Source organism: Callorhinus ursinus, unplaced genomic scaffold, assembly GCF_003265705.2.
Source record: "Callorhinus ursinus isolate GAN/ISIS: 27379988/994484 unplaced genomic scaffold, GSC_fseal_2.0 scaffold12, whole genome shotgun sequence".
In the NCBI taxonomy this organism is placed as follows: domain Eukaryota; kingdom Metazoa; phylum Chordata; class Mammalia; order Carnivora; family Otariidae; genus Callorhinus; species Callorhinus ursinus.
In genome coordinates this window covers 43163796-43175970 of record NW_027397074.1, presented here as the reverse complement: position 1 = coordinate 43175970, position 12175 = coordinate 43163796, and the positions used below count along the sequence as shown (strand labels likewise).

Below are 12175 nucleotides of genomic sequence, written 5' to 3'. Positions count from 1 at the left end.
GATTTAGGATCTGGGTTTAGCACAAGACTCTGCCACCAGCACAAAGAGCCCAATCCTTCTGGGCAGTCAAGCCCATCAAATCTACAGGATGATGTGTGCAAAGGGTTACTCAAAGAAAGACTTCTCATCCGTCTTCCAGTTTCTTCGAGAGGAGGAGAGCTTCTGAGTTTACCCTTGGCCATGGACACTGTTGGACACCAAACTCTATCTTGGAGCCTCCTTATAGCTCACTCCACAAGTAAATGGGTTTAATCAAAGGTCAGCTGTCTGCTTTTGATTATCTAGGTTCCAGTGAACCCTAGGATTGTTGACCCATTTTTAACTGCTTATTCTTTTTATCTATTTAGCAAACGTGTTATCTGAATTTATTTTCCTGAAAGCCACTGATGGTCTCTGCTAACTAGCTGATTAACCTTTTTCAAAAGTTTGATCCCTGAGCATCTTCAGCTACATCGTTGCATACTTCAGTCAGGATATTATTTACTCCACTTCACAGATAAAACCAAATATTTTTCAAACAGGATGGAACCACGCTGAAAGAAAAGAAAAGAAATTGATGTGGGGAAAGGAGGTAGAAAAAGGGGAAGTATAGTGAATGACTACCTGTGTCCCTCGGGAAGTTTGTCCTGTTAACCAAGTGGTGGTATTCTTGCAGTATTGAGGTCACTGATTTTCCAGGGAGTTGATAAAGCTAGAGAACTCCTTGCTGCATGTTTTATAATTTGGACTCTGTTACATTACCTTAGTGTGTCCTTGTTACAGTTCCCAATACTCAGCAAACTTGTTTTTTATATTTTTGCTTCCTTGTACATTCTTACTACATATTTTTTGACTTCAAAAGAATGACATCTTTAGAGCTGTTTCAGAGCCAATGATATTTGCTTTAGATAATTATTACATTATTCTAAATATAACTGTATTATTTTGAATTCAAATAAATTTCTATGCTGATAATACTTTCTTGGAGTTTTTGTGTTTTCCCAGCCATTTGTTGAGCAACTAAATGATCTGACAAACTAGTGTTACAGACTGATGGGGAAAGGGTAGGAAGAAAAGGAAGGGAGGGGAGGTCAAAAGGAACAGAGCTTCAACTGGGCAGTGCCAAGCCAGCATCCTGCTGGGCTCTGTTTGAATCCTTAATGGGCATTCATTTGAATGTTTTCTAGATTGTGGGTGCATGGGAATTCAGCCTGCATTAAATGGAATGTCCCCCAGTGTTGAGTGCAGTTGCCACTTTCCCTACCACAGCCCCTAGGAATTTTTGTTGATAGACCTAGACACCAAATTTGGCAGAAGTACTACCATTTTCATGGTCATAAAAAATTCCAGGCACTATTATAAGTGCTGGGGCTATGTTGATGAACAGAACAAAATCTTGCCTTGTAGACCCTAAGTTCTGGTGTCTCATGTGTGTGTGAGGGGATGTGACAGACAAGAAATAAATGTTTAATGAATATGTCAGGTAATAATAAGGAAAGAAGGCAGGAAAAGGGGGATGGATGGGAAGTGCCCAGTGTGTTTTGTTAGGGTGGTAAGATGGCATTTGAACAGAGATAACATGGAAGTGAGGGAACAAGCCATGCAGGTATCTGAGGAAAGAATATTCTAGGAACAGGGAACAGAAAGTATAAAGGCACAGAGGTATAGGATAATGTTAGATATGAGGAATAACAAGGAGGCTCTAAGTGAAGTCATGAGATGAGAGCCAGAACTTGTAGGGCCTTGTAGGCTATGTTAGGATATTGGCTTTTATTCTTTTTTATTTTTTTTATTTTTATTTTTATTTACTTATTTTTTTTGAGAGAGACACACACAGAGAGTGATGTGGGGAGGGGCAGAGGGAGAGGGAGAAATTTTAGCAGACTTTGTGCTCAGCACAGAGCCTGATTCAGGGCTCTATCTCAAGACCCTGAGATCACGACCTGAGCCGAAACCAGGAGTCGGACACTCAACCAGCCAAGCCACCCAGGCACCCCTTGGCTTTTATTCTGAGCAAAATCAACATCGTATCAGTTAGCCAAAGCAAAAGCTAACTGCTACATTGCCACCCCAAAACTTAGTGGCTTCAAATAACAGATGTCTATTATTTTTCAAGATTCTCTAGGTTGGCTATATTCTTCTACAGCGGGCCCACTCCTCTGGAGCTGGAGGGTCTAGTTTGGCCTCACTCAGCTGGGACAGCTAGAATGGTTGGGGCTTCTCTCCACATGGTCCAGGAGGTTAATCTGAATTTCTTCACATGGTGGCTGAAAGGCTGTCAACAGCAACATAGGACAAGCCCCAGTGAACCGACATTTTGCAGGGTTCTGCTTGTTTCATGGCTAGACTGTCCCATTGGCCGAGGCAAGTCACATAGCCAAAGCCCAGCGTCCACATAGGAGTGGACGACATAAGAGTATGGACACAAAGAAAGGCATTAGGGTGGCCATTTTGCAAACATCCTTTAATGCCAACCCCACTGAGCATTTCATTTGGAGGACTGATGTGGTCTGACCTACTCTTTAAAGGATTGCTCTGGGTGCTGTGTAGAGAGGGGCGGGGGGCGGGCAAGGGTGGAAGCAAGGAGACCAGGTAGGAGGGAATTGTAATAATCCGGATGAGAAGCAGTTGGGGCTGGGGCCACAACGTTAATGATGGAGGAGGCAAGCAATGGTCAGATTTGAATATAAAAGATCCACGAACTGATGGATAGGATGAGAGAGAAGGGGAGAAGTCCAAAGAAGAATCCAAGGTTGGTGGGCAAAGTGAAGGAAAGGAGTTACCATTTACTGTGGGGAAGATGTGGGGGGTATTAGGAGAAAAGAAACTGTATTTGAGATGCCTAGGAGCCACGTAAGTGGGGAAAAGCAAAGGTCCAAGACCATGCCCTGTGTTACTCTCAGTTTTAGTGGTTGAGCCAGCAACTGAGACTAAGGAGGAGTGACAGTGGGTGGGAAAACAATAGGAGTCGTGACCTGGCAGCCAAATGAGGACAGTGTCTTAAGGAGGAATGGTTATTTGTATCAAAAGCTACTGACAAGTTGAGTAATGAATGTTAAGAGCTGAGAATTAATGATTTGGATTTGGCATAGTCATTGGTGGCTCTGACAGGTGTGCTGGGGTGTGTTGGAAATGACATTGAGCATGAGGGAAAGGGAAGAGAAATTGGAAGCAAAGAGTAGGGACAACTCTCAAGAAGTTTTACTGTTAGAGGAAACAGACAAATGGGGTAGATACTGGCAGGGATATGGGGTCAAGGGAAATTTTATTGGTATTTTTAAGATTGGAGATACTATAGGGTTATGCTGATGAAAGTGGGGTAATCCAGTAAAGGGAAAGAAGTAGTGCACGAAAGAGAGGACACCTGCCAAGCAATATCTTGCAGCGGAGAGGGAAGTGGACAGGCAGGGCTGGATCTCTGAAAACAACCAGCACAAACAGATCAGGTGTCGGACTTGTAAGCATCTTACGTGAAGGGTAGTAGAGCTAGAAAGGACTTGACCAGCCTCTCAGCCTCCTCTGACCGTTACTTTTCTCATCTATAAAGTTGTCATAAACAATGGAGCTGACTATTCAGTGCTTGCTTGGAAACTTCAAACAAAAAAATAGGAGTGAAGGACAATCCCAAGTGTTGGCAAGCATGTGGAGAGAAGCAAAACCCTCGTACGTTCCTGCCAGGAATATAAAGCGGTGCAGCCACTTTAGGAAATAGTTTGGCAGTTCCTTGAAAGATTAAACATAAAGTTACCACAGGACCCAGCAATGCCACTCCTAGATATATACTCAAGAGAAATGAAAATATACGTCTGCATGGAAACTTGTACACGAAATGTTCATAACAGCATTAATCATAAGAGCCAAAAAGTGGAGGCAATCCAAATGTCCCCCCACTGATGACTGCATAAACAAACTGGCAAATCCATGCAATGGAAGAATGGCCATAAAGAGGAATGAAGTACTACCACATGATAGAATATGGGTGAACCTTGAAAACATGATGCGATGTGGAAGAAGCCAGACACAAAAGGCCACATATTACATGATTCCGTATGGAATGTCGGAAATCGGCAAATCCACAGACACAAAGTAGATGAGTAGTTTCCAGGGACTAATGGGGAGGGGGAAATAGGGAGTGACTGCTGTTTGGTATGGAGTTGCTTTTTAGGGTGATGAAAATGTTCTGGAATTAGATAGTGATGGTTGCATGACTATGAATGTATTAAAAACCACTGAATCGTATACTTTTAAATGGTGAACTTTAGGATGTGTGAATTATATCCCTATGAAAAAGAAAAACTAAGGAAAAATATCATGAGTTACAATCTTTCTCTCTTCATAAGTGGTTCTCAACTTGGGCAGTTTTGCCCTGAGGGGACATATGGCAATGTCTGGGCATATTTGTGGCTGTCATACGGGGGGGGGGGGGGGGAGTGCTCCTGGCATTCAGTGGTTATATGTCAGGGATGCTGCTAAACATCCTGCAGTGCACTGGACACGCCCCACAACAAGAATTATCCTGCCCCAAATGTCCATAATGCAGAATTTGAGAAACCCTGATCAGGTGTGGGTTCCACAGATACCTCAAACTTGGCATATCAAAACCTGATATACCCCATCGTCCCACCCAGCAGACCTGCTTCTCTGACTGGTCCCAGTCCCATCCGGGTTCCCAGGAGCCATTCCTGACTCCCCTCTCCCTCCACCCACTCTGCATTGTGAGGTCTAAACCCCTAGAGCCTGCTTCAGGGCTTCATCGCTCCTTGTCTGGGATGCTTCAGCATCTTTGCAATTGCTCTTCTTTTTTTCTAACAGCTTTCCTGAGGTATAATACATATACAATAAAACTTGTTCATTTTAAATGTAAAATTCAATGACTTTTAGTAAGTTTTCAGAGTTGTACAATCATTACCACAATCCAATTTTAGAACATTTCCATCACCACGCCCCCCCCCAAAATCTCTTGTGCCCATTCACTTTCATTGACTCTTCTCACCCCCCACCCTCTCGCCAGAGGCACCCACTAATCTTTCTGTCTCAGGAGATTCACAGCTCCTTCTTGGCCACCACTTTGGTTCTTCAGTTCGTCCTTCACACCCCTGCAAGAGATATCTTTCTAAGACTGACATCCAGGCCCATCATTCCCCTGCATAAAATCCTTTAGGCTGGGATGCGGTCTGAGCTCCGCAGGGTGGTGTTCATGGCCCTTCATGTTCCGACTCCTATTGTACTTCACCAGCATTGTTGCCCTTGGCTTTGTCTGTGGTATAACCCTGGGTGCCAAAGATTGTGAACCACAGCACTTGCCATTTTTCAAGGATGCCACATTTGTCACACCTCAGTCCCTTTGCACGTGTCACTTCCTTCACCTGAAATGCTCTTCTCCACTCCTAGTTGGCCAGCTCAGGCGCCATATATCCTAAAAGGCCTTCCTCAGCCACGGCAGGCCACACCACTTCCCCTCTGTTTCCATAGAGAGCTCTTTGATGATACCTCTTGTATCATAGGTCTTATCCTATTACATCATATGTGCTGGCTTGCCCGACTGTCTTCCACACCAGTTGCTGAGCTCTTTGAGGGCAGAGAAAGTGTCATGTTCAGCTCTGAGTCCTGCGTCGAGTTCAGCACCTTGCATTCGAGTAAGAGCTCGGTGAATGTGTGAACATGTGAATGACCGATATGACATTGCATTTGTGTCTGGTGAACTAACCATACAAACTACTTTCTGAAAGAGTCTTCCATAGCAGATCAGGTTTATTTTACTCTGTTATCAATGATGCAGTTTGTTACACACGGTTGCCCAAGAAGTCTTGCAGAATGTGAAACTTTGATATATTTTTGTTAGTCGAAAGAAACTTCTGGGGAAAAATACGCATTTTTGGTAGCAAGATTTTGTCTGTTTATGTACTTTATGTTTTTTTAAAAAAGATTTATTTATTTGAGAGAGCAAGCGAGTGTGGGGTGGGGGGTGGGGCAGAAGGAGGGGGAGAGAGAGAGAATCCCAAGCAGAGTCCCCACTGAGCACAGAGCCCAACGTGGGGCTGATCCCACAACCCCGAGATCATGACCTGAGCCGAAATCAAGAGCCAGGTGCCCAACTGACTGAGCCACCCAGGCACCCCTGTTTATGTACTTTAAACGTCAACTTGCATGCACACATTCCCCTTTTTGAAGCATGGTGGTTCCAAACATAATCTCTGTAACATGCTACACAGACCTTGAGGCATAAGGTGAATTTCATAAGAACACAGGTTTGACTTATTCAAGGGATTCTGTGACTAGTTAGCTGTTTGGGAGAATCTTTTGCTCTCCTGTTGATCTGACATCATGATAAGGAAGCATATGCTCAGCCCCAGCTAAGTCCAGCGCTAAGTGAGCTCCAAAGGGACTGGGCCTACCGCTTGATCATTTTTCTCATGGCATGAATTTTGATCTTATCTTCCAGGCAGTCAGAAATGTGTGTGATCTGTCCACTTCTTGTGGGGACTGGGAAGCAAAGGGGAGAACAGCAGATCTGAGCGGAGAATGGGACAGCGTTATCCAAGTGCATGAATTCCACCCAGGCTACTGTCAGGAGCCTGCTATTTGGGGAAAACAGCACAAGTTACTACTGGCCTCAGCTGCAGTAACTGCACCCTCGAGCATTCTCAAATGGCCAGCCAGTGGGGAGGCACCTTCCCCCGGGGAGGAGGGTTGGGGGGGTTGGTTAGCCATCTTTCAGTTCAGTTGAAGAGGAAGCTTTAGGACATCAGAGGGATTTGTAATGTTCCCTGCAAGGTGTCAGACCCATAAACTAGCATGTCCATCGCACCAGTGCGCACATGGAATCGCCTCTCATCGGTGGCAAAGAGATTGAAGATGACCTTTTACTATTTATTGTATTCATCATTTCATAATTCAAGAATACCTGAAAGGGATGAAGACTTCTTCATTCAAACTGGAATTTGCCTCTTTCAGAACGTGAATAGGAAAATACAGTGAACCAGAAGCACACTGCAGGAGTGCTTTCGAGTGTCTTGGTTACCAGAACTGTCCCCAGTGGGGAGACAGGAGACCCGTGCCCCAGGTCAACAATAACCTGTGCAATATCGTATGGATAGTTTCCTTCTTTTGAAAACGAGAGCAATGCACTGATCTCCAAAGTTTGTTTTAGCTCTAAAATTCTGCTTCCTTTTAGTTAAGGGCTTGAGAAAATGTGAGGCATATGCTTCTGACAGTTTTTGGACTCTCTCTGGTCAGGTATTATTTATTGCTCATATAGCCATCTCATTTATTAGGGTTTTTTTTATAGCCGGGATTAGAGTCAGAAATCAATACATTTTTATTAATGATGGTCCGTCATGCCTGGTGAAGAGATGGCAAGAGAGCTCATCTAGAATGAGCCACTTGAATAAACCTGACACACAAGCTTAGCTATGAGCTGCATTTTGGCAGGCCTCTCTGTAAAATAATGACATTGGCAGAGGGAAAGACGATGGAAACCTTCCTCACAGCCAGATTCATAAAATCAAAGGGCAGGTTTGGGGTGTGCTTCCCAGCCCTGGCTGTATATGCAAATCCCATGACTTTTTGAGTGCAGCATTTTATCTTCAAAAGGACAAAATTTGGCATTTGCTGTAGTCATTAAAAATGATAAATGCCTAAAATGCTTTAGAGTTGGGTTTATTGTAGGTTAGAACAAATATTGCTTCAGTACCCAACAGTTATCTTAGAGTTGAAAACTTCTCACTGATGTTGTCAAACCAGAAAGTAAAAAAAACCCTTCATTATTTTCCCTTTAAATCATATGAAATTGGGCATAATTGTTGCCAGTACTCCTTATAAAAATGAATGGTCTGGAAGTGACTTACTTTTGGAAGTGAATTACTCCTCCCGACACCATTAAGAGATAGCCTTGTGCCCCTGAAAGAGTTAATCCACCTCCAGATGGAGCTTTTCAGCCCCTGAGCAGAGCGGTCAGATGATATCAAGTTCACTATTCTTTTACATTTGTTTTGGGCCTGTTGAACTTAATTTTCATTCCATTTATGGATAGAATTTGAAACATGATAATTTTAGACGATTGGAGGCCTTTCCCAGAAATGTCACCTTAGAGCTCCAATCTCAGAGACTCGAAGAGCAAACGTCGCTTTAATCCCTGTCTCTCTCTCCTCCTCTTAATGACCTTAACCCTGACCCCAGGTCTGCTCTTTGTAAGTGCCAAACATGATTCATTCTCCTTGCTTGATTTAGTTTTGTCCCTTTAATGAGCCCAGTTGACCAGGGAGACCTGATAGCTTATTTGTGCTAATGTAAGTATGCTCTACTAGTTAACTCCTAACTCATTTATTTGGCTTTTCCTTTTGCCTAGAACTGACCCTTTGTCTCAGAGATGCAAGGTCCATGTTTTAGACAAAGGAGATTCGAACAGTGAACGTTAACATGCGAGTCAGGAGACAGACACTGCACTGGAAAGAAAGATAAATCAAACTGTTGGGAGAATGAGAGAGACGGAATATCAAATTCTGTGCCTCAGCTACCACGTTACAGATCCAGTATACATAAAATACTGAGAGCAGTATTTTATTATGCAGTTACTGCCTCACGCCCTCCTGCTCAGAACTCCCCTTTGGAGCTCAAGGCCTCCTAATGTGTGCCAGTCACACATTTCTCTGCTGGTGTCTTTGCAAACTGAATGTCCTATTTCTTCAATTTCTGATACTGTTTGTGTGTGCAGGAATGGGTTTTTCACTTAGTGTTTCATACATATTCTCTGATTTCTTTCTTCCCCAATGTGGCAGTGGCAGAACTGGGCCATCAAGGACACGTACAAGGTGATAAGCAGGAGGAGACTTTTTAAAAGAGATTTACGATGGGTTTAGTTTCCCTGTTGTCGAACTTACCACTTTCAGCCCAACTCATTTTGGATCGGTAGGTATCTGACCATGGGGTGCTGATAAATGTGTTTTTATCATTGTGAATTTATGCTTGTTTCAATGTCAAAAAGAAAAAAAAAATATTAAAACGTGGTACGACTTTGAGTGGTGGCTCGATCCCTGATTATGGCCCGCCGTGGCCGTCCCATTTAATTTCTGGCTGGCCCAACATTAAAAGCTGCCCCTTCCGAGGTTGGGTGTTCCCTGCACTGCACTGTACTCAAAGCAGTTCAGCCTGGCTCCTTCTGCAGGTCGGCGACACCCTCAAGTTTATATACCTGTGTCACCACAAATCTTAAAAGATGCAGTTTTCTGGGCAGCTCCATCCTCCTCAGATGAATAGGAGGGCGGGAGTGAAGGCCGGGGCTCTCCTCTCCATGTTAGGACCAGGAAGGGCTGGCACCTCTGTCCTCCCTCACCCAGGCCCCCGGGGGGGCCGCTGGCTGAGGGCTCCAAGACGAGGATCTAGCACATGCTGCAACGTCAGTTTTTTAAAACAATCTGCTTATTCTTTTCTGAAAATACCTCGCTGTGCTTCTCCCGGAATGGTACTGATGGCATCCCTTGTCCGCGGTCCAGCTTTGCATACTTGCTCTCTTCAGAAGAAACAAAACTTCAAAGAAAATTCTCCTCAAGGCAGTCAAAGAGCGATCTAATCTCCAGCTCTTTAGAGCTGGGGAATCTTGTTAGCCTGTTATGCCAGATGGTTTCCTCTTCTAAAAAAAAAAAATTAAAAAATCCTAAATGAATTCTGCTTGGTCAGGTATTGTCATCTTTGTAGAGAATTTTCTTTGCCTGATGTCCTATCTGATGGGCCATTCTATGTATTATATGCTACATAATCTCCACAAATGGATACTGTGCTCCATAAAACTGCCATACTGTTTTCAGAAACTAGTAATTCACAAAGTAAACCTGAGACAGTGCTGTTAATAAACACAAATTGCAAACAAGAAGGTAGTAAGTGGAAATAATGCACTCATTTAGGAGTAATAAAGCCTTTGATCTTACTTTGAAGGAAAGAGTCTATGTTTAAACTACCCATTCAGGGACAGCCAGATGCCCATAAAGAGCAGTGCTTTGCTTTGATAGAAAATCACTGAGGCCTGTCTAGCAGGTCTGGTTTGTAAACAGATTAGTTAAGGGCTCATCAGGACTGATTTGCATAGGATTCAGCAAGCCCCAGTCACTTTTTCAACCTTAATGAGCAATGCCATTTCCAGGTTGGAAATGACACCATTTTTTTTTTCCTAGCTAGAAATCTTAGGTAATTACTTTGTGGGAAAGGGAAAGAATATTCACATAAAGTGAATCCTTGCTGTCCTCAGCTAATGGGAAAATGATGACCTGAGACTTGTTTTGCTTGCTCTAAATGGTGAAGGATATAATGAAGGAAATAGGTTATGAGTTTAAAATTAGGTTACAGAAAGGTTTTCTTCCCTTTCTCTATTATTTGAGAGATAAAGGAGGATTAATCCAAATTATAATAGAAGAGGTAACTTGCAGCTGCAGGCTGGGACCACAAATATTTATTTATATACAGATGTTTATGGAGGACCTCCTTAGAACCAGGCTGTGTTCTCTGGGCTGGGCCTCCCTAGGTGCTCAAGGGAGAGGAAGGCCCTGCCCTCACAGAACCTCCCTTCCAGAGCCATTGTGGAGAAATGGGAGCAGTAGAGGAAAGGAAATGGGCCACTATAAGCCCATGTTCTGAAATTTTTACTAATTAGCAGCCATTTGCCTGAGAGGTGGCAAGATCAGTATCCCCAGAGAGAAAAAAATCCCCTCTGATCAATAGAATTCCAGTTTTATTTTTGATTTTCAGAAGAGTCAGTCATTGCTTTGATGTCAGTGATCAGGAATATCAACTCTTTTTAAATTTTGGAGTGAAAAAAATATCAAAGCCTTTGCTTACTCTGCTAACTTGATAGGTAACAAGAGGAGCAGCTCAGTAGAGATGAAGGGTAACTTTGAAAAGAAGGACTTTTGAAATAAAATGAGCTGATACAGGAAGTTTTCAACTCGGATCTCTCAGAAGTGCAGTGATTTGATGGTGGACGATGGCCTGTTTCTTTGTCTGGCTTGCAGCCGCATTGTTCTGCTTGTAAGAAATGTTTTTAAGCGTTGTAAACATTGGTGACACTAAGTTGCTCAGTTGGGAACTTGGGTTTAAATAACAACCTTCAGCCTTTGTGTCCTGCCTCGTCAAGGCCAAGGACCTCAGCCCTGCACTGCTTCCTAGTAGCGAGATCCAATCAGCACGCTCCTATAAATGTCACCTTGGATACATTCCACTCAAAACAAAACAAAACAAAACAAACAAATGGTCCAGCTCTGTCTGGTAAGTGTTAGAAGAGAGTCTGGGGACGATTTCATACTGATTTGGGCAGGACTCCAGGTCCTGTCCAGGTAATTCAGATGGATAGCGGGTGTAAAGGGAGGCCATACCCTTTGCTTCTCCAAATGGATTTGATTAGGCTGAGGAAGAAGAGGAGGCCATATTGGAATGCCTGCTTGTGAAGACTGCTCGGGAGAGGATCCAGTAAAAATCCATTTGTGGCCAAGTAAGGCACCTGGACTCCTTAGGAAAGCTGAGTCAAGTGAATCCTGTATCTCTCAAGGGAACGCGGGTGAAGCCTTGGAGGGCCTTGCTGGTCTCCTTCCTAGCACGCCCATTCCACTGTTTCCTAATGGGGAGATCTCCCTCTGGCTTGTCATTCTCTACATATCTCGTAGCTTCCATATAGGAACATACCTGATGACCTCTTCCAGGCAGGTGCGCTTGCCTGGAGAAGCCCTCTAGGTGGGCACTGACAAGAAGGCTCCAATCTGCCTTTCAGGGGTCTTCTTGACACATGGCAGCACCTGCGTCTTTGGTGCACAACTGTGGGAATCCGGGCTGTTCTCCTTCCTCTTCTGTCTGCAGACATCTCTCTCCAGTTCATTCCTTCCAGCTCAGGTTGGCATGAGGCCGACCAGCAAGACCACTGCCCGAGCAGATGCCCAAATGTGAGCTCCGTGCAGGCCAGACCATTGTTTTGCCACTGATATCGTCCAAACACCTAGTACGGTGCCTGGCACATCGTAGGGACTCACTAAACACTGCATTTGTTGGGAAAATGAATGAATGAATGAATGAATGAATGAGATACCAGTTTTCTCTTAGACGCATCCCCGATTTTTACTAGTAATAGCTGACCCTCCCCTTCCTGTGGCTCACCGGTAACAGATCCAAAGCCAAAGTTCCCAGGAGCTCTGCTTCCCAAGGCTCCAGTGCAGGAGGG

At 44.0% G+C, this 12175-nt stretch overlaps 1 protein-coding gene across 1 annotated transcript in view; it reads left to right on the top strand.

Moving 5' to 3' along the window:
• The window catches only part of HIBADH (3-hydroxyisobutyrate dehydrogenase), a 104593-nt gene extending 103637 nt beyond the window's left edge, over positions 1-956 (top strand). Inside the window, exon 8 of the mRNA XM_025873068.2 lies at positions 8-956. Coding sequence (XP_025728853.1) covers positions 8-166 — 159 coding nt within the window. The 3' untranslated portion in view covers positions 167-956. The remainder of the gene's footprint in view (positions 1-7) is intronic.
• The last annotated feature ends 11219 nt before the right edge of the window (positions 957-12175 follow it).